This window comes from Anabas testudineus, chromosome 14 (assembly GCF_900324465.2).
Source record: "Anabas testudineus chromosome 14, fAnaTes1.2, whole genome shotgun sequence".
NCBI classification, from domain to species: domain Eukaryota; kingdom Metazoa; phylum Chordata; class Actinopteri; order Anabantiformes; family Anabantidae; genus Anabas; species Anabas testudineus.
The window spans coordinates 9059519-9082003 of NC_046623.1; the positions used below are offsets into that span (position 1 = coordinate 9059519).

At 40.6% G+C, this 22485-nt stretch overlaps 3 protein-coding genes across 4 annotated transcripts; all 3 read left to right on the forward strand.

Moving 5' to 3' along the window:
- Nucleotides 1–76: 76 nt before the first annotated feature.
- On the forward strand, nucleotides 77–10795 carry map7d2a (MAP7 domain containing 2a). The gene is made up of 17 exons (XM_026370992.1): nucleotides 77–336; nucleotides 1763–1855; nucleotides 2323–2418; nucleotides 2521–2598; nucleotides 3143–3306; nucleotides 3467–3563; nucleotides 4149–4238; nucleotides 5609–5715; nucleotides 5797–5912; nucleotides 6027–6394; nucleotides 6486–6633; nucleotides 6723–6897; nucleotides 7078–7182; nucleotides 7295–7345; nucleotides 7564–7603; nucleotides 8374–9037; nucleotides 9127–10795. The coding sequence occupies exons 1-17, from the start codon at nucleotides 300–302 to the stop codon at nucleotides 9383–9385; spliced, it is 2688 nt and encodes an 895-aa protein (XP_026226777.1). The 5' UTR covers nucleotides 77–299; the 3' UTR covers nucleotides 9386–10795.
- Nucleotides 10796–11705: 910 nt separating this feature from the next.
- Nucleotides 11706–19556, forward strand: si:ch211-114c12.2 (uncharacterized protein LOC336578 homolog). The gene is made up of 10 exons (XM_026371294.1): nucleotides 11706–11801; nucleotides 12983–13044; nucleotides 13218–13910; nucleotides 14261–14896; nucleotides 17694–17803; nucleotides 17940–18051; nucleotides 18200–18290; nucleotides 18553–18624; nucleotides 18720–18866; nucleotides 19041–19556. Exons 2-9 carry the CDS (start codon nucleotides 13004–13006, stop codon nucleotides 18858–18860), a joined length of 1896 nt encoding a protein of 631 aa, XP_026227079.1. The 5' UTR covers nucleotides 11706–11801; nucleotides 12983–13003; the 3' UTR covers nucleotides 18861–18866; nucleotides 19041–19556.
- Nucleotides 19557–20050: 494 nt separating this feature from the next.
- si:dkey-71d15.2 lies at nucleotides 20051–22318 on the forward strand. Of its 2 annotated transcripts, none has more exons than XM_026372325.1 (7): nucleotides 20051–20098; nucleotides 20478–20575; nucleotides 20775–20875; nucleotides 21285–21392; nucleotides 21477–21676; nucleotides 21808–21871; nucleotides 21950–22318. In XM_026372325.1, exons 1-7 carry the CDS (start codon nucleotides 20061–20063, stop codon nucleotides 21986–21988), a joined length of 648 nt encoding a protein of 215 aa, XP_026228110.1. In that variant the 5' UTR covers nucleotides 20051–20060; the 3' UTR covers nucleotides 21989–22318. The 2 variants fall into 2 exon arrangements, with proteins under 2 accessions (XP_026228110.1, XP_026228111.1); XM_026372326.1 differs by having other exon boundaries at nucleotides 21531–21676.
- The last annotated feature ends 167 nt before the right edge of the window (nucleotides 22319–22485 follow it).

The window sequence follows — 22485 nt, forward strand, 5'->3', positions numbered from 1 at the left end:
TCCGTTGGAAACTCGATTATGTGCGCATCACCATCATCATCATCATCATCATCATCCCCCTTCCGTCCCAGCATCTCTCTCCTCTGTCCACACAAGACTCCCCTGCCCTGCCATCATCTACAGCCTTCTCAGTGACCTTCGGACTATGTGATCGAGTGGTGTCTGGTTGTTATTGTTCACTGAGGCTGCGCTTACTGCTGCTGTGGAGAGAAGCGGATACCTGCGCTGCGGTGGCATCACTGCAGAGTGTTTTGGGTTGACAGCACGTCCACACGTTTGGGTGCATTTCGTCTGTGACCATGGCGCAAACAGTCGCATCATCCAATACAATAACAGGTAAGCTCGATAGAAAGGGTGTTAGGTTGTTACCACCATGCTTTCAAAGCCTGTGATGCTGCGTTTAAAGCAGACTCACGAATGACGCAACTCACATTTCGGGTGCTTCTTTATGTGATGACCCGGCTTCACTGTTCTGTTTATTTGTCTATTGATGCGAAATGCCATTTTTATTTCCTTAAAAACCACCACATCTCTATCTATAGCTGTGTTTTTTACAAGAGAAAGGGAGCCTCTTTGTGTCTTTTGTTATTATTTAATCTATTTTTCTCATGTCCAAATAAGCATTAAAGATTTTTTTGGTAGCTTCAAAGCAAAATCGGGCTGCGCGTTGCTGTTTTTTTTTTTTTTTTGTTTTTTTTTTGCGACTCAATCGGATAAAATGGTTCAAATGGGTGGAGAGAGGAAGACTGGATAAATGCTTCTGACACAGGGCTGACCCGTGGATTAGGCCTATACTGTAAAAAACTGAGAGCAATTGTATGATGACTTTGGTTCATTTCCTCTGGGAGAACAGGGTGAAGATTAATCTTTCACTTTGTTTTCACTTTGTTGTTGCTTTTACCATCCACGCCCTAATACAAGAAAAAGAAAACTCCCTGTGGATCAATAAACAATTGTATGAGTGACTCTAGACTCGCCTCTGTCACACTACAGTTCACTGCTTCACTGAAAATGTGGACAGTTAACATTTATATTCATTTTATAAGACTGATGATGAATAATAGTGACAGGACTAATCACAAAGAATGAGCACTAAATACCAGTAAATACTGCACAGCAAGTGCTTCAAAGTGCCACAGTCACTGAAGAAATCAATAAAGTTATATCGTGGACGTTGATAAATGTGATGAGTTAGGCATGGCAAAGGAGCAATATGATTAGTTAAGTCAGTTGAACATAAATGTTTAGGTCAAGTGTGCAAAGTGAATTACAGCAGCAGCAGCTCTTCTGCCTGCCAAGTCACATTTAAGAGGGAGTCAGTGTTGTCTGCCAGGTTTCGGCACACAGTAAAAGGCCTGACCGAAAACGGAGTAATTCACTAGATCAAGTAAAACAACTGACTTTGTGTTTGGCAGTCCAGACTGCAATGGGATTCAGTAAATCACAGTTTTGTAGCTCACATGTTTGTTGGAGAGATGCTCTTTTCAGCACCAGCCCACTGTGTCGTAGAAAAGTAGAAAGTAGAAATCCCAGCGTTTCTTAATCACACTTATTTCATTGTATGTGAGGTCATGTGTGTATCCTTTTCGTCTGTGAGCTGTGAACATTAATTCACACACATCTTGCACACACACACACCCTCTTACTATAGTGTCTTGGGTGGTGTCTAGCAACATTTCCCATTCACACACACACACACAAATGTTGAATAAGGTCAGTGTTTAGATCAGTATTCTACATATTGTTTTGTTTTGTCTGTTAGGTGAAAAGATGACATCACCATCCATCAATCTACTTCCGGACAAGAGATCTCCAACAAACGGTCACAGCTCTCCAGCTCGGACTGGAAAAACGAGTAAGTAATCCTCTTTAGCTTCTGTCACATAATTCACGTTCCTTCCAAGTTGATGAAAATCACTTTCTACACACCAACTTGGATTATTTCACAGCTACTAGAGAATCCTTATACGGTGCATAATCTGACTCTGTAAGCCTACATGTGTTAGGAAATGGGTTTCAGGGCGGCTCTGTCCTCAGTGAAGGCAGAAGCTGGTTGAAGCTCAGCACCAATAACCAAAAACAACATTCAGCATGTGTGGTGTGACTATCACATCAAGGGCAGTTTCTACCCTTCTCCTGCATAATGCTGCAGTTTTCCCTTGGCACTTGGTATTTTGCAACACAGTGCATTTAACAGAGCTGAAGAAATGTTTCCCTCTGCTGGAATCAAAGCAGGACTGCAGCTTAACACTGTGCAGTTGATGTTATATCTTTTTACTAAGTTGACTTTGTCTCAAAGTCTTGCTGTTATGGTTATTCCAGCTCCATCTAACACAGAGAAGAAGCCACTCATAAATGGCCACGCATCCCCTTCACACTTAGGAACTACCATCAATAACAATCATGCAGGTAAACAAAGTAAGTCTCACTGTCTGCTTCTATTAAACTGACTTTATTTTTCCCTTTGAATTTGACTGCAATGCTACTTTTCATTCTGCAACATTTTCATTCATCTTCCAGTTGTGGAGGGTTATATGAAGACAGACGACAGGATGCGATTAGCCAAAGAGAGACGTGAGGAGAGAGAGAGAAGTCTGGGTAGGTGCAAAAAAAAACGAGGCTGATTTTGTGAACTGAGAAGCTCCAAAATGCCTGCAGAGTCTTCTTGATGTGCAGGTTCTATCCAGTGATTTTTGTCATGACACTACAGTTTAATTGGCTATTAAGGCGCTTTGCTTGCCAGTAGACGATGCATTTTGCGTTCACTGAGTTTCTGATGTGATCAGCTTTGTCAGAGAATGTGACAGTAACACAGAATAATCCACAAAACTAGGTCTCGTCCTCACAGTTACTCATGCAGCTCCCGCTGTGGCCTCGGAACGACAAGCATTTCTGTAGTCGTGATTTAGTCTTTTGTGCTAAATGTACTAAATGTGTGCTGGCAGACAAAATCAAAATGTGGTTATATTAGAATGAGATTTTTGTTACTGTTCATTTACAAGAATGTCTTTCCTTTCTTTATTACTTACCATGGTAAATGGGATATCCCAAAGATTTCAAGACCAAAGGATTACCTGACAACACTGGCAACATTAGTGTCTTAACTTATTCTTGCAGCAAACCTCTATCTTGTCCCTTTCAGCGGCCAGGGAGCAGCTTATCAAGGAGAAGGAGCGCAGAGCTCGACTGCAGTATGAGCGCACAGTGGAGGAACGCTGGAGGAGGCTGGAGGAGCAGAGGCAGAAAGAGGAGCTCCGCAGAGCTGCAGTGGAGGAGAAGAGGAGACAGCAGCTTGAAGAGGAGAGGGTCAGCTGATTAAAAAGTCTGTTGTTAAATAAGTTATTGAGGACATATACAGTAAAATAAACAAATATTGCATTAGTGAACAAAATCTGTATAAACTGTAGTACAAGGCAATCAAGCCAGTGAGGTTGAATGAATGTCAACTTGACTGTGTTGTGTTCAGGAGCGACTGGAAGCCCTGATGAAACGCTCTCTGGAGCGAAGCCTACAGCTGGAGCAGAGGACCAAACGCTGGAGCAGAGGCTGCCCTACGGGAGCGGGTAAGAACCAGAAGTTATAGCTGCAAAGAGAGAATGTACTGAATACAGGAAGCATGTCAGGCACAAGAGATAAAGACAAGTGTGAATGATCTAAAACAGCAGTTTTTTTCCTTAGAAGAATTGTGTTTTGCTGTATTTCTGTGAGGCACTGTTACTAAAAGAGCGTGCATACGTATACCACAGGTGTGTGTGTCTGTGTTAAACAGTGCTTTTCTCTTGGCCTGATCATTTCCGACAGCCTGGCTACTGAAATACGCATGAGCAGAGATGTCTTTCTGGTTGTCCCACAGAGAAAGAATCGAGTTACATATCTGTACTGGTGTCTATGTGGTGCAAAACGTCATCATCCCTGGATGATTGAAATAATGGAAACGTGACAATAAATAATAAATATCATTAAATATAGAGGCTTTAATCAGGCCAAAACAATGACTGAAAAACTGTTTGGTTACATTACATAATGGCACCCCTGCGGATATGTTAACTGTCATACAGGTCTACACAGCTGGATGAGGAATTGCTCAGGTAAACTGTTCATAATGCTCTGTCTGCTCTGCTCTGCTCTGCTCCGCCCGCTGGCTATAGGTGACAGTGAGAATACCCCACTCCCTTTTTCTGCTGCCTCCGTCTTTTCCCATGGCATTGCTTCCCCCCTTCCTGCTGTCAGCGAATCTGGTAAAGTTAAGACCCCCTTTGCCTTCCCAAATGTATCTCTCCTCCTTTTCATCCAACAGTCACCATGTCTGTGTTGGTTTGCCTTTGGGTGGGCTGAATCTTCAACTTGAACCAAAGGCAAATGTGTTCTCTTCCTGTGCTGCATGTTAAGCCGCTCTGCTGTTAAACTTTTTAAAAACTACACTGTAGATTTGTAATAGAAGTAATATTTACACAGGCAGGCTTCAGTATTGCTGTGTTCGTACCCGCTGCAGTAGCTTTTATTGTTTGATCATGTCGAGTTATATTAAAAAGGAACTGTGTGGAGTGTATATATGTATTTAGGAATTAAGGAATTGTTTTCCTTTTGCAGATATATTAAGAGTATCTGTTTCATTTTTTTCTTTTGATAACCTGGGATTAGTTTTTCAAAATAAAAGCAGCTAAGTGGTGCTGATTCCTGAGTCCCTAGAGCAGAAGGTTTTAGAGATTAGTTGTGCATGACCTAGAATATGTGCACTAAAATAGACACAGACACAGTCATCTCGCTACGATAGCTGCACTATTTAGAGATTATGCTTTACAGATCATGAGCTGATGAATGAGAGGTTAGAAGAGATGGTAAGAAGACAGCTTCTGGTGTTGTATGATGAATTAATGTTTAGACTCTTTGCTTTTGTGATTGTGAGTCTCCACAAGGTCTGTGCGTGTTCTCATTTGCTTCATTGGTTCGTGTGTAGCAAGGACAGAAATGTTGACAAATGGGTTTGGTGTTATAGTTTGCAGCCACCATGCTGGCATGTGTGTGCTTGCATCATGCTGTATAATAGCATACAGACTTTGAAATTAAATTAAAAATGACCAACAGTGGCATTAATGCTTCCTATTATGTCTGACTGTTGGCTGAATCAGTACTGGCAGTCGAAAGACGATCACGTGTTCAATATCCTACACCCTGCCCAGTCAGGCCTAATCTAATATAAGCAAATCGATGGCCTCTTTTTTGGCAGAATCGCAACAAGATTATCTCCCTCCATGTTAGTTTGTCAATTTCAGAAAGTCCAATAGGGCAGACAGAGCTGACTGGGAGTTGATCTGGACAAAGTCCATCATGCACTTTGATTAATTGCTGCAAGAAGAAACTATAAAAAATGTTTCCTATGCAAGTAGGTTTGTAGTAATAAATGTAAGACTGAAACCTAAGACTGGTAATCAAACTGCAACAGAACCTTATGTTCACTTATCTGAAAAACATGAGTCTGTAAGCTTCAGCTGAATGTAGCACATGCTGTCCAGGAAAGCCCCCACTTCCTTCCCCTGTGCTGTATCATTGTCCCATTTGTTATTTGCCATGATTCGATTTGATAAGCATCGTGTTTGTCATCATGCAGCGCCCTGCAGCCCGCACAGATCACCTTTCCGTGGCTCACAAAACCCTGCAGATCACAACAGAGCGGTGCTTCAGGGAGGCTCTCAGTCTACCCCCAATACCCCCAAGGTCAGAGCTTGAACATCCTCACACGTTTTTCCCTCGACATAAATTGGCTTTGTCTTAAGTCTTGGATCAATCTGTTTACAGAAAGAGCGGTTACGCAGAGAGAGAAGAACTGCTTCCCCAGGTTATGGATCCCCTGTAAGGAGATCTGAATCCCCTGCTAGTGTCACCAAACACTTGGCTTCCCCTACTACCTCCAAGTAGGAATATTTGACATATGGGAAAAAGTGGCAGTTAGCTGGACTACACATTTTTTAATTTATTTCCAGTCAATAAATCTTCTTCTTAAGCCAACTATCTCTATTTATGTGCAGGTTGGTATCTAATATGCGTGCCCAGTCGCCTAACAATGTGCATCAGTACCATTACTCTCCAACAAGACATCATTCAAATCTGTCCAGTGATGAGAGGAAAACAGAAGACAAGAAGGTGGATCAATCCAAAGCTCAGACCACCGTGAGAAAGAATACCAACGTTAACAGCACAAATCCAGTTTCACAAACTGAGAAGAATGTGGTCACAACTGACCCCAACAAAACAAGATCATCTTGTGATAAGCGTCTCAAAGGTGACACACCTGAAAAAACACAGTCCCCCGACAGAAAGACCAACATGTTTCCCAAAGTGGATTCCTCAGAGAAGAAGATGCAGAGCAACGTTCAGGATGGAGACAAAAACAAAGGTGGAATGATGAAGTACTTATTGGTCATACTCAGTCATTCAGTTTTAATACATTTGGATGGTTTTGACATCAGTCTATCTGTGTTTGACAGAATTGACACCATGCACGGCTGCAGGAAAAGTGGCAGCTGGCACAACAAATGCAGAGGAGGCTACCAGGTTGCTGGCAGAACGTAGGCGTCAGGCTCGAGCTCAAAAAGAACTGGAGGAGAAACAAAGGGAACAAGAGGAAGAGAAAAGGTCAGTTCACTGAAAAGGGTGATATTAAATAAAAAGTGAGATTTAACGGTTTAAATGTGTACAACTAAGTGAATGCCCCTGATAATCAGATTAAAGGAAGAGCAGCTGAAGAAGCAACTGGAGCAGCAACAACGTGAGTCGAAGATTGAACAAGTGAAGGAAAAGGTGAAAAATGGGGAAGATTCAAACAGGATGAAACAAGAGGAAGATAAACGAAGGAAGGAGGAGCAGCAACAGCAGCTACAGACCCAGATAGATAAAGAGGTGAGTGAACTCACCATTATAAGGTGTCAGCCAGTTGTTTCGCCTGAGTGTTGTATGTGCTGGATTTAGAGTTACAGTGATTTCTTGGGAATTTCCGAGTAATCTTTTGCATATTTTGTAAATTAGTTTCAGTCTTGCATGTTTCTGGTCACAAATAGATTTTGCACTCGATCTTAACAGAAAGAGAAAGTCAAAGTCCAGGCTCAAGAAGATGCGGAGCGTCATCGGCAGGACAGAGAACTGCTGACGCAACAAGAAGAGGAGGAGAGGCAACTAAGAAAAAAGGTTGTTTTAAACAGAAAGGACGGTCCACTGCACGCTGACTGCATGTTGCACTTTAAAAATGTTGAGTTACGGAAAGCTAACGTGGTGATTAAATGTTGCTATATCTTTGCAGAGAATTGAGGAGATCATGAAGAGAACTAGGAAGTGTGAAGCTGACTTGAAGGTACTGTAAGAGGCACCTTCTGTTGTCATACAGTAGACCTGCTGCCTTTACAGACCTGCTGATTATGAGATCAAGACTTTTGCAACGTTAATTTATGAATGCTTTATGACTTTCTGTTGTTGATACTTTTATTAAATTTTATTGTTGGTGTTACTTTGGTTTTGTGTCCTGATTACTACAAACGTTGACTCGACCGTCTCTGTTCTGCACTGAATCAGAAGGAGGAACAGGTGGAGACGAAGTCCGTCTTACCACCAGGTTAGTATGTAATTCGGTTGCCCTGCAGAAACTTAAGTTTGCTTGCTGTTTGTGCTTACTACCAACCCCTCCCCACCACCCCTTCGCTTAATGCCTTGCAGCTATGGAAAATGCAAATACGGTATGGCATTGGTTTAAGCTTATTTTGAGCATGTGCAGCATTAATTAAGATGTTCATGATTTGGCTTGTGTGAAATCACACCAAAGGTTATCTAATAATTCTGATGCTTTGGCTTTGACTAGTGATCATTAACAAGCTTAAGTCGGTGAAGCATTTTTGTTCAATTTTTGTGCTGTGGGTTTTGTGCTACAAAACATTTGTTTGTGTTTTTTTTATATATATAATTATAGATGCAGCCAAGGATTTTATTCTTGGTGTTGATAGGATACTGTTTGCTGTAGAGCAGCACCACGGGAGCTGACTGTAAAATTAGCAGCCCTTGAAAATGCCCTTAGAAGAATTATTCAGTACACTCTCCAGGGAACTGCTCTGTAGAGTGTGAGCTGACACTTTTATTTAACCTGTCTGGTGTTAATATTCTACTCATTTGGGTTTTACATTTGAGCCAACGTCATGGTCGTATGGAGTTCAACATTAATGATAAAATGTGGCATCTACTGCCTTTGTCAGCAGGTCTTGAAAAGAGTTGTGACTTGACTTTGGACAAATTAATGGTTCCTTCTATTTAAACTCAAATAAATGCAGTAAATGCTAACCGGACAGTCCAAATAAAGTGAAAGATACTGTGATGTTTGTTTATCCTCCACAGGGGATGAAAAGACTGTTCAAACTAATGCTCAGGTGAATGAGCAAGCATCCAAAAAGGTTGAGTTTCAGGTTAAAGAGCAGGTCACAGTCCACAGCACGAAGGAATGTGACCTGGTAAAGAAAGAAGCAGCAGCAGCAGCACAAATAGACATACAGAAGAGTATGCCAGTCAAAAACAACACTCATCAAGTGACACCAACACACTGTGTTCCTGGAAAAAGACTGGAACAGGCCAGCGAAGGGCCCGGCAGCCAACATAACAAAGAAGCAAAAGCCAGTGTTCTCGAACAACAGGAAAGAGAGGTGGACGTCAATGTAAGCAAGCAGCACAGAGCAAATGTTAAAACCACAGACCAAATAAATACAGCACCAACAAAGCAGACAGCAGATGCCAAAGCCAACCAAATGGATGGGGCTATGATTAATGGAGCAGCGAGGGGGGGGGGGAGTACATTGATCAATAGCCATCTAACCCCTGGGGTAAGCATGCAAAAAAGCCTGCATGTGTCAACAGCTGAGGGAAAGACTAAAGTAGGGTCACAGGTGGAGGTTGTTAGGACCTCTGTGACACACCTGCCTGTACGACAACTATCACCACCAATCATCAAGCTGGAGCCATTAGATGTGAAGGGGTCTTGTGATGAGGTGCAGTCCATGGAGGTCAGGTGAGTCATTGGGTAACTCTCTAACATTAGACTGGGGAAGTTTCCTACAATAAGTAATTGCTTTCTTCATTATTATTGCTATTTTTCAGCCCAGCTTCGAAGGAGGAATTAATTTCAATCCCTCAATTTTCACCAGTCAACAAAATGCCGCTCAGTGACATGAGTAATGCCCGTGCTCTTGAAGACCTGATGGACCTGACGGGGAGCATCACCTGCCCTACACTGTCCTCTGAAGACAACATTGGTGACTGCAACAAGAACCTCATTGAAGGTGTTGTTAGCCCCTTGTCAGAATCAAAGCTCATTGGGGTGTCGTCTCCATCCTCAAATAAACTTAGCATCCAGTAGTCCATTAATCTGCCTCTTTCTCCTCCTCTCTCACTTGCCTTCTTGCTCTCTTCCCCTCGCAACACAAACATACATTCGCACGAAGGTCACATGTTTGAGTACGTGGCCCGGTGTCACAGCATTTATGGGAATCGAGCCATACAAACTGACATAAACAACTGCAAGCTTTCAGTTATGGATAAAACATTTTACACAAATATTTGATTCAATCTATCATTCTTCCGAGGACTTGAGTGTGTGTGCGTGTTAGATGAGCACATGTGAACGACCGGGAGAGAAAGTGCTTAATAATGAAAAATTAGAAACAAATGTTAATACCTTCAAAAAGTCCTTTCTAGGTCAAGTCATTTGTGCATGTTTTGACGATTGATTTTCACAGTTTTAATCTGGCAAATTAAAATCCAGCAGGACTCTCAATGCAGTCTCTGAGCCCAGAAAACGTCTGATCATAGGACTGTTAATTAACATTTCCTTCTCTTGGCAGTGACATGATTGTTCTTTTCATCTCTCTGGACTTTCTAACTGCATGTGAGTTTGGAAGATGAGTACAAAGCAGTCAACATGATATTAAATTGCATTTATACTGATAGCTGAGCAACGTTATGTCATTTAAATCATTTCTCTGTAGGTGTGCCTTGCTATGTAGAGGGTTTCCAGGCCAAGTTCTAATGGACGCTTTATTCTATTAGACATACAGCGACATACACAAATCCCAATCAATAGATATCTGGCTATTGATTTGCAAGACTAAAGTGCACTGGGACAGGAATGCTTGCTTAACAATCAACTTGTTAGTTTGATCTGTAGCTATAAAGATGCTGTTTGCTGTGAAGGTTTTTCTCCTTCTGTCATGTGGTCATGTACCCTGGTACTGTATAGAAATTACCCATTGATCCAATGCCTTTAGCAATTCATATAATGACGAATAACTGCAATTTTTAATATGTGTGTCATGTTTTAATGTAATTTCAGTAGCAATGCCTTTTGATAGATCAGTTACTTTGTATTTGTACAGTCTTTTGGCTGTGGATGCTTTTTCTGTTAAGCCACTGGGTTTGTTGTGAGCGACCTGGGATACTTGAACCTTGTTTTGAATCACATCATCCCAGCCATGCTGCAAATAATTAACCAACAGCTCATCAACATGATTATGTCACTTATAAAGTGACATTTATGCTTCTCAGATAGTGTATAGCCTGGTAAGGCTTTCTGAATTGCCACTGAGTAAAATAACAATTTAGTAACAGTATTTGAAAGTTACAGATTTGCTGTATGTTTTGCCCATTCAAACAGCCATGTTCCACATTTACTGAAATAGCTTTTTGGCAAAGGAAAAGAAAAGCAAATGAGTTTCAGGAAAGTATGTATAAAAAACACTAAATAAAGTATTTAAATCTGCTCAGACCCATATTTCACTCTATCACAAGCTTAACTCTTTGAGTTATGTATTTCAACATGATGCATGGTAGCATGATCATCATAATAATGCTATTTGAAAAAATAAAACGTAAGTTCAAACTAAGACGTTTTGTGTTTGTGGTAATGTGTGTTCGTCTCCAACACATGATCTGAGTAAAAGTTAATGACATTTGCATCACAGACATGAAGAATGGTTTACCATAACCCTCATGAAGGCTGTGGTGGAAGGTAAATAAGTAGTGGTAGTACTTTGGTAGTAGTAGTAGTAGTATTTTGGTGGCAGATAGTGTACTTACTCTGCTACATGTATTAGAAAGCTGTGGTTACGTTATAGATTCTGATTACTGATACAAAATATAATCAACAATAAATGTAGATAGATAGATAGATAGATAGATAGATAGATAGATAGATAGATAGATAGATAGATAGATAGATAGATAGATAGACTTTATTCATCCCACGATGGGGAAATTCTTCTGTCTACAGCAGGAAGGTGACATTAAATAGGACAGTATTGAAAAAGCAGTATAGACTGGAAAGCAAGTTAATTAAGTTAAGTTAATTAGTTAATTACACCAAAAATAAAGTTAACACCAGTATAAAAGCAAATGACATAAACAACAACAGCAACAACAAATGAAATACACTGTGTAGATACATAGTGTGTCACTGTAGTACTGTGTTGTATACTCTGACTTGGGGACTGTATTAATACAGGTTAAACTAACCAGCAATATAGAGTAGTTAAAATTAGGCAACCAACCATCAAAGTAATAAAAGTTAAATATACTACTCGTACACAATCCGTGGACAACAATATGTTATTATTTTGAAAGATATTTTTTTCTGTTGTTGTTATATGCAGACATGTAGTTCACACTCCAAACAGTAGGTGTCGCTTCACTTCGACTGTAAAACACGGTGTTGAGCGGACGAAGAAAAGCAGCTGGATTATGTCGCACGTAGCTTTCGTGTAATCGACGGTTGGTCTTTGGTAAGAAAATGTGTTTTTAATACATTTGCGGTACCTAACATCGATGATTTGTGATTCACATTGTTTAACTGTTCGCCAGAGTTGTCGAATGAAGCAGGATATGATTTTTTATTTTATTTTCTAAGTGTGTCAATCGGCGTTTCAAACTACCCCAGGTTAGCTAAGCTAGCTGGCCTTAGCTATCCTCCTCAACTCCGCATCAAGATAAGATAAGATAAGGCTGTTAGCGTTAATCTAAGCTTTGCCTGCAGTGTTACTTTTGTTGGTTAAATATAGATCAAGACCAACATTAAAACACCGAGTGGACGTTAGTAAGTGTAATCATGTACCACGATAATGACTAACTCGTGTTTTCTTCTCTGCCTGCTGCCAGTTGTTCAGACCTAAAATGGAAGCACGACCTTCCCTGATCCATAACCAGGATTTAGTTGAGGGTCAGGACCGAACCAGAAACAGTACAACCAAACATATTGTCAACTTGGATACTGTGTTTGGTTGTTTTTGTGATTCTGTCATCTAGGTTTTTTTTTGTCAGTGACATAAAAGATGCATATGTATGATGTCTGGTTAAGATTTTAGTAGCTGGGTTTTACTCTAGGCTAAAGGCGGCAGCCAATATATGGGAATGTTTTTGCACCTTTTTATTTAGCACATTGCAAGGCCAATTCGGTATTTCTAAATTGTCAATGTACACGATATATTTAGGGAACATATGTTGAATCATAATGCGTAGTAATACGATACTCTTGATGTAAGAGTTTCACAACACAATGGTAACAGAAACACTCCCTGTTTTTTTCTTAAAAGCCTTGAAGACTTTCTCAAGCAACCACAATCAGCACTATCAAACTTTATCATTTATACGTACTACTTATAAATAATATGAGAGCTTTCACACGTTTTCTTGATGTCCTTGGTTGTACATTGAAATTTTTGATAGTTTTTACTTTATTTGTAATGATGATACTTAGTTTTACTTATGCTTTGCTTATTTTGATATGGTTGCTTAATACAGCACAATAACAAAGCCCTCAATTATCATCTCACTCAGCGTTAGACTGTGTGGTGTTTGTTTCAACTAAGGAGTCAGGGCAGGTCAAAGATTGTGGTTAGCTTTAGGGATAAAACAATTTAGCGACTTAGGCTGTTAAATTGAGTATGATTTCTGTTTTTATCCATAGACTGTTAACTCTCTTCCAAAGATGGTCCGACCACATTTTGGACCACCACGTGTAAAGCCCAGGTAATGCCTTTTCATCTCATCAGCTTACACTCTTTGATAATCACGATTGTTAAATATTTGTTGTGAATACTAATAGTTATTCAATATAGGATAGGTGCTGGCTATTGTTGTTTTTAAAACAAATACATTAACAAAGCTTTTTTGTGTTGTTACCTGTTTTTGTGTCTTATCAGACCTTACGGAGATGGTCATGGCGCTGGGCCGAGTGAAGGAAATTACAATCCCAGCTCTAAAAGTCGCAGAGATGACCACGGCTATCCAGGAAAGACCACTCCTAACTGGAGGGATTCCAGAGGTAGAGGACGACCCCCAGTTGTCAGAAGAGTCCCCCTGATGGGAGAGCAAAGGGAGCCACGTTTCAATAACTGGAAGTCCCCAAATCAGGATTCCTTTCAGTCATACCCTCCTAAAATGGAACCACACCATAGTCAAAGGAGGCCTTCTCAGTCTAGGCCGGAGTCCTCACCACACATCCAGCATCATACGTCATCTACTCGTAATCCTGCACAAGGATCCCCATATCAGAGGGGTCCACACTTCCATGGCCACCCCTCAGGTCAAAGGTCACAATCCCTAAGACATTTTCGTAGCCATCCAGCTGATAGGAGGCCAGGTTCAACACCACCTTACCAGGGGTCTTTGAGGGGCTCCAAAAGGCAGTCAGGTTTTCCTCATCAAGACCAGCGCAGTCGAGACACTCGTGGAAATTACAGTCCCAGAGAAAGGCCCTATGAGCACTCAGGTCATGGCATGAAGCGCTGGAACGAGGCTGGAGCTTTCTCTCATTCACACAATGGAGAACATGGGCCCTCTGGATCACAGAGGAGCCCCAGGGAGATGCATGGAAGAAGCTCATGTCCAGAGAGGTACAGATGTGAAGCAACTGTTCCTGCTGGGTAGAATTAATAAAATGGAGGCCTGAAACTGGCTCAGTCCTCCTATTCACATGGGTCATAATAATTACCTCTACTCAGCCCCATCTCTTAGTTATTAGAGGGGATTAATGGGGATCTGATGTAAATATGGTTTCACCTGCAATTGAGAGGAGTGTTACATCTGTAATTGCTCTTTAAAAATTAGCTTGTACTACCTTTTTAATTCTGTGATGGCATTATGAAGGGGCTGCATTAAGATAAAAGTTAGGTTCCGCCTCCCACTTAACATGACAGTGGATCTGTCATTGTAATGATTTCTCTGTTGTTTGATGGATATGCAGGTGGCCTGATCAAGACTCCAGGCGACAGCGTGGTCCAGTGGAGAGACAGGACAGCAGATCCCACAGTAGAGAGAGGGCACAAGATGCCCCTCACATGCCCCCTTTCAGATCACCTTCATGGAAAGGAGGGCCATCAACCCCATCATCTTACCATAGGAGCCCTCAGGAGAGGCAAGTGGCAGGACCTCGCAAGAGGAGGATATCGGACACCAGCATGCCCTCCTCAGACCCTGCACTGGAGCATGGCAATCCAAAACAGGCCAGGAGAGAGAGACCTCAGCTGCTCAGTCTGCCTAGGCCATTTGGTGGTAAACCGTTGTCTCTTAGAGATAAAAGTCACCTAGTTAAGAGCAGACAAATCAGAGCAGAGTCCCTTATGAGGCTCAGAATACCTCCATCTGTGAAACCCAGGCCTCAACTGGGAGACCCTATCTCACGGGGAAATGTCAGTTCTGCTCTTGCAATCAGGAAGAAACGTTTCCAGTCAAATCCAGTTCCTCTGCAGAAGCTGGAAGCAAGGAGGGCAAGGCCACAACAGTCATCCCCCAAAGAAGAAGCCAATGTCAGCAGGTCTTCAAGAACCTCTGATACAGGCAAAGAGCAGGTGGACTCTCGCCGGTCCTTGAACACACACAGGTACGGTATTTTTCTTCTACCACTGTTCGCAGGGGCTTGATGATGATTGGGAGGTCAAGAAAGAATGTCTCTATGTGAAAGGGGTGCCAGCTGTGGACAATGGAGATATGATGGGCTAAATATGCAACTCTGATTCAGTTGAGGAAATGCTACAAAGGTTTTCAAATGCCTCCCGCTGTGTGTGTGCTACGTAATTAAAATAACTTCCTATCAAGTGGGCTGAAGAAAAAGTGCTAAGTTTGTGCTCCAGTTGCACAGCATAACGATAAAGCCAACCTGTGTTAAATCCTGATGAAAATACTAAATGACAGTCATGAGGAGTGTGGAAAATTTGTTAAGTGGATTCCCCAGTTTGTCAACAGCAAATAAACCTGAAAGAAGTGCTCTTCAGCATGTACCAAAGAACCATTCTCCCTAGGGAACAAAAGCAAGCAAGCAAATTGAAGCCAACGTTACAACACATAGTTTAAAAAAAGTACAAGGAAACGTGGAAAGGACTGGCCTAAACATGACCTAAACTGAAATTTCCATCCTGCCTCTTTTAAATTATTGGCAACATGTCAACCATATGTGAACCTTGTGGAACAAAACCATCAAATGGACGTCCAGTTTTGAAGAGCAGTGACAGCAAGGTTACCAGTGAAGTTACACGTTTGATCAAGGAATGTCCAAAAATGAAGATAGTTTGAGCGACGACATTTTGTTATCGCAATGCCAAGATGGACGAGAGTAGTTATGACGATGAAGTAAAACAATGAAGAGTAATATCTTTTGCTCAAGGATGTTCCTATCAATCAGAATTAGATGACACTAGATGAAGTACACCTATATACATTTCCGCTCAAACTGCTAAATTACTGTTATAAGAAGATGGCTATTTCTAACTTTATTCGCAATGCACATTCAATTTCATATAATGAAATATATTTTGTTACATTCCAATGTTATACTAGACTTGGAAAACCATTAAGTCCAAGACAAAGAGGTCTGCAAACATTGTTTTAAGAGCATATCTGACATACATTCATTTTTTTTTTTAAATCTTGCATTCATTGGATGGGTACTTACAGAGATGGTACATGTTACAGAGCTTGAGTTATTTGAAAAAGTGGAATTTGGAAGAGGACATCATATCTTTGCAGCGTGCTGAGGGAATTAATTCACACCTGAAAGGTTGCTCATCTCAATCAACATTCTGTACATCTGAAGAGACACCCTGTGGATAGTGCCGCACTATTCTCATTTAGAGTTAGAACGAAGAGGAGCCAAACTACTGCTACTACATGGACTTCATACAGAGCATCTAACAACTGGAGTTTTCTGCTTATTGAGGAAAATCCTGGGGATTTCAAGAATCGTTCAGAAATGCATCAAGAATTTGTCAAAAGAAAAGGAAATAAGTATTTAATGAAATACACCAGGGATGATTTCATCAACTTTTGCAGCAGTAAAACCTGTGATCAGTGAGCAGTACTAGATGGCCACTGTTTTATCTGTATTTTTATCATCAACCATGCAAGCCGTCCAAAGGGTCTTGATATGTCATTTTGAATAGCTGGAAGAAGAGCGTTGAGAGCACAATACAAGATTTAAACATGTATAAAGAAGGAGACGCAAACAACATGGACAGTGAGAAACTGCAAATATCCAGAATTCTAACTTGATGCTACGGGAGCACAGAGGCAAGATCAGCATGGTCTTTGCAGTTTTACCATTCTGTTAAATTTGTATCCGGGTACAGCTGGGTTGAACCGACAGGTCAGCATGAGCTGCGGTCAGCTCTTTATCTCATCTGATTTGTGACCTAAATGGATTAACCCAGAGATGCTCTCCACTAGCCTGAGAGAAATCAAAATGATCAGTAACCACAGTACAAGGTTATTGCAACAAACGTCCGTGGTACTAAAAGTCTCTATTTTGCATGTCAACTTGCTAATGTGTCACCTGGTGTGATCAATTCTTGATGCTTCATTCTACTGTAATCGAAAACTACTACAAGAAGAGAAGAAGACATCACTGGCCTCTTGACTCAATTTTTACTCATCTTTACTAAATACCTGCCAAATCGGACCCACCACCCCAAATTTTAAGAAGAGTAAACAAACGGAAGTCTCACTTGTGGATGCTGCAAGAAAAACCTTGATGGAAACCTTTATTTATGATGAAGAAAAACCCTGGATCATCTCTTAAAACCACAGCACAGCTATGTAGAAGAATCTGTCATGATGTTTCACCTGGATGGGTATCGGAAATCACTTCAACTGCACGTCTTGCCAACCCTAACCCTAAACCTTGGGAGGATGAAAACAAATGAAGACAACTAAAGGGAAAGCTTGGATTGACCATATGATGAAACCATCTGAATCAGTGAAAACAGAGGTGTTGTCTTCCTGTGACTTTGAGCAAGGGATGATGGAAGATTTGATGATGTGATGTAGACCAATGATCTAGTCCTCTTCAAGATTTGCCCATGCTAACAATCACTGAGTAAATGAAGAGAACTCAGGTACAAAAATAGGAGTAAAGAAGCGTGGACATTCCATGGTTTTTGTAAGTACCCATGAATGATGCGTGACTTTATAATCATTTGTCTGCCTGCAAATCAGTGCTGTTCATTACTGGTTTAAATTTTTTGTAAGAACTGTCAGGTTAATTTTTATTTTTGATTTATCTGATTCTCTAAACACTGATGTATCCAGGCCACATTGAATATGTTAGTACACTAACAAAAACCTCACATGCAGCTTGCGTTTTAATGCAGATCTTTTTAATACTCCTTCCACATTTTTCTCCTCAGATCTTCTCCCATAGAGAAACGTGACCTTGTTGTTTTGTCTCACTGGGAGCCAAGCTCATCCACCAAGGACAGCTCACCTTCAAAGGATCGTAGCCCGAAGTCCAAAAGTGGTAAGTAAATAGTTTTTGTCTTGATCTCATGTATTCTAGGAGTAATTTAGAGGTCATTATCTGTTCTGCATTTCTTTATGTCTCTTTGATTAAAAAAGACATCAGCTAAAAGGTTTATTATCCCTCTATTTTTAAGAACGTCGTTCAGATACCAGTGGCACACCAAGCAGCCGATTCTCAAAGACCGATGACTCCAGATCATCACCCGAACACCGAAAACGGGGACATTTGGATAAGAGGATTTTCAGGTACATTTTGTTAAATTACTTAAAGTCCTAGTTCATTAGGAAATCTAGTGTCTCTCTAAAGTTGGCCTCTCTAACATTGTAGAGCATATTGTTGACACAATGCACACTTTAACATAACTAACTTTTTGTTTTTGTGTTTTTTTTGTAGGCCATGTAACGTATTGCAAGACAGTTACAGATCTGGGAGACCCTTCAGGAGACCAGGACCAGGGCCTGGACCCGGACCTGGACCCATGCAGGTAGATATATTATTTGTTGCATAATAACAGTGTTTGCTAACTCACTGAAGAATTCAATTTAAATGTCATTTTGAATAAAAACCTATCAGTAGAACTTTGCAGCCATTTTTTAATCAAGCCTTTGCAAATCGAAAAATTGAGCATCTGCAGAGTAACCGAAGCGTGATCATTTATATCTGCACAGTGCTGTTTAATTGTTAAATGTTATAAGTAAAGATGATTGAATACTGTATACACTCAACGTTGCTGCTGTGTTTTACAGAGGCCAAGGTTCCCTGGTGGTCCAAGGAGGACGGGACCTGAACTGTCTGGAAATATCAGACGGCCACTTATGGTACATATATCGTCTTCAGAGATCTCTGGCTTCCTATGGCTTAAGGACTTTGCTTTGTCAGTAAATAATATTTGAATTTCCTGTGTCTTGAACAGGAGAGCTTAGTGCCACGGCCCATCCCAAATCAGAGGCCAGTGTTCAGAAAAAGTCAGAGTATCATGTCCAAATACCGCAACATGAGAGTGCTGCGTCAGCGCACACCGTACAACCGGGGGCCCAACCAACAACGCTGGTAACCTCTGGTAAGTTATCATAGTCTATAGCTGTGAAGATGCAGAACAGCAATTTAAATGTACCCTGAGTAGTGTCTTCTTTAAATAGTGTATGTCATTAAGTCACTGTCAGTGAATCAGTATTTGTTCTGTCAAAGTAGTCTGATATTTACTTGAAATGTTGTATTGTTTAACCTTGCACAGGTCCCATATTCTGCAGAGGTGACACTGGAAACCTAGAAGAATCTCAAGATGTGTTTTTTTTTTTTTGCTGGGTGGTCTCTAAACCCTTTTTTCACTACAAGCCCAACCTGGCTGTACATTGTGGAAATGTCGTTGCTTACATTTGTTCTCTGGTACAAGTGTTTCAGTTGAGTATTTAAAGTACTGCAGTACTTTGTTTTATAGTTTTTGTAACATATCCTACTATCCATTGTAACATGATTTGGGTATTGCTGCTTGTCTATCTTTGGTCTTCGTTTTAATTAAATAGATTAAGTTGTTTGTTTACCAGCAACAATCAGTTTCAAGCTTGTTAAGTCCAAGTAAAGTTTGACATCTCACCTTTTGTATTTGTAAAGACGCAACACATGAGATGAATCATGTTGTTTCGAACTGGAAAACATGGTTGTTTACTGACGCTTAGCTACTACTTGTAAAAGTTGTAAAATCACATGTTCAGTTTATTTGAAAGATGAAATAAAAATGGATTTAACTCCTCTTGAGAGTCGTCTTTGTTTTGAATGGTCAGAGCAGCCACTGCACTAAATCATGTCCATTTATGAACTAACGTGGTCTGATGATTAATGTTTAACCATTTCCAGCTTTTATGGAAATCAACAACTTGAACATCTGTCTTCTGAAATCTCTTTCTGCTAAGCATGGTTTCGTCTGAATAGAAAACTTATTAAAATAGCTCATAATGCTTTAACTAAGGAGCGTATTTTATTAGATGACGTCCTACGGGAAGTCAGTCTGCTGATGTTTCACAATTGAATCACTGTGAACAGTCAGCTCTTGTTTAACCTCACCCCAGTTTGTCCCTTTGAACGCCACTCTCGCCCTTCAGTCTGTGACATGCCTTGTCCTTCCCTGTGATCTTTGTGAGTGGAGTGGAGCACTACTCGATCCTGAGCTAAACTTAGCCCTGACAGTACCAGTCCTCATCACAACAACCTCTGCGGACCACACTGGGTCACAGAGGATGGTGTCGAGTTACCACAGATGCTGCTGTATCTCACTGGTGACGCTGTCGTAACAAGGTGAGTGTTACACCAGATTCTTCCCTGTAACTGACAATAATGGTTTAATTGGTTTAGTGTGTTTGCTAATGACTTTATAGTCACTGTGCTGCTTTCTGTGCATTTGTTCCTACATGTGTTCCACAATCGTTCACTGCTGTGACATGAGAAACAGCTGCCAGTTGTCTTAACACCCAAATTTAGCTTCACACACTTTGATAACAAACCAACTTTGTTTAAAGCACAAACTGAAGTTGCTGTTACAGCAGACCACAGGTTAAATGAGAACAATTGCTATTTCTCAGTCTACTACAATTTGTGATGTAGCATGACGAGACTGAACTGACTTGCTTTCTGCTGATATCTGCTCCACTGACTTGCTCCACTATGTCGTTTGTAGATGTAGACTTAAAAGCTGCAGGTGTTTCTGTCTTGCACTCTCTGCACTTGTATTCCTCTCTATCACGATGGGCAGCTATAGCTCAGCCCTCACTCCTGGTAAGCCTTGTACAGTAACTACTGTTGTTACATAGTTGTATAGTTAGAAATACTACGATGCTTGAGTGCTGCATGTTCAAAGAACTAAATGGGGATGCAGGCTTTGTAATTACAAAAATGTTCCTGCTAGCTGTGGAGTTTAAATTAGATTGGGTTGTGCAAGGTGTGTTTTAACATTTATTCTCCATTTCTCTCAAAGAGACTGAAGAGTTTGTTTCAATTGTGTCAGTCACGGAGAAGCTGAATGAGCAGGTAGCTCATGCTGCAGATGAGAGGTTACAGTCAGAGCTTCAGACTCTGGGAAGTATACATTTTTAATAATAATACTTATAAAGATGCATGAATAACATTATGTTATGTACTTACATACTACCATTATAACTGGTTCCCTTTGTGGGAGGTGTGGTCTCGTCTGCATTGTGCCCTTGGGATAAATTTAACTTTTCTGTACTGCCTCATACACACAGCCACATGCAGCAGCAGAAGATATCTACTTTGTCTCCTTTGTTAAAATAAGATTAAAATCTACTGATCTTGTTTAAAAAAAATAGCTATTTCTTTATGTACTCAGAGATCCACCACTATAACAATTTGTTAGTGAAAGGCCATGTTGATCTAGAGACAACAAAAGCTGCGACTTGCAAAAAGGGGAAGTACCCTTTAAACATATTCTTCTTAACAAATGTCTCAAACTAGACTTAACTTACAGGTTAGGCTGATGGAGGAAGAAAGAAACGACGGCCAGAGTGAACAACTGAATTCTTTACTACTTCAAGAAAACTCCCAGGAAGCAAATCAAAGTAGATGTGAACCGCCTGTAAGTGCAGAAGATCATTTTTGTTTAACAATTACTACTGTTCTGTTGTGTTGGCAGCCAGTAATGTTAAGTTATTCTCCACAGGCAGCAGAATCCATAAATGTGCCCACACAGCCCTTCTCCTCTCTGTTGTCAAAGGTTTTCTCTGCTGTACTTCATCCAACGTTGCCTCCAGGCTCCAACTCAGATCCACAGTTGAGCACTCATCCACCAAACCTGGAACAACTGCAGACAGAGCTGAGAGTCCTGAGGGACCAGTTCGAACAGATGAAGAGTCAGCACAAGTACGCCTTTGTTATTATAATCTTTGTTCAGATTTGGGGTTTTTTTTTACATTCCCTCTTGGTTTGTAGCTCTCCTATTCATTCACATTTGTTCTTTTGCTGCACTCATTTTACAATAATCTGTGTTCCAGCAAAGAAATTAAACTGCTGATGAATGAGCTAGATGAAGAGAAAAGGATTCGCTTGACTCTACAGGTATGAAAAAAAAACAACTTTTTTTATATACAAATATGTAAAATGTTTACTCAGGATTAGATTTTTGTCTTGTTTTAGATGGAGATTCAACGCATGAAGAAGCACATGTCTAAATGATCATCAAAGACAAGACGGTTTCTGATGGACTATTTGTGGACTGCAAGGCCTTGTTGTACATCTATGTTATGGCATCTTTAGCAGCCTGTGGTGACGGAAATGTTTTTTTTTTTTTTTTATATGTTGAAGTTTCCACGACGAGAAAAAACTGTTGTCCGTTTCACATCAGGATCATATTTGAAATGACTGTTGGGTGTAGGCCTGAATATGTTTCGGAGGTGATCGCTGAACTCATTTCTAACCATTTTTCCAGCTGTGTAGAAAACTTATGATAGTGAAAGAGGCTGAGAGGAGGATGAGAAAGGTAAGGACTGAGCTTATCTTTAAAGATCTAATGCTGAGGCACAAGAATGAAGTTTCTTTTATACTTCAGTGTAAATATATATTTCACAGATACAAAGTTGACTTTTGATTGTACAAATAATTAAATGAAGAAGTTGCTGATGTGTGGGGGCATTGTGAATTCATTAAAGATGCTGCAGCTGGTCGTTATGTTT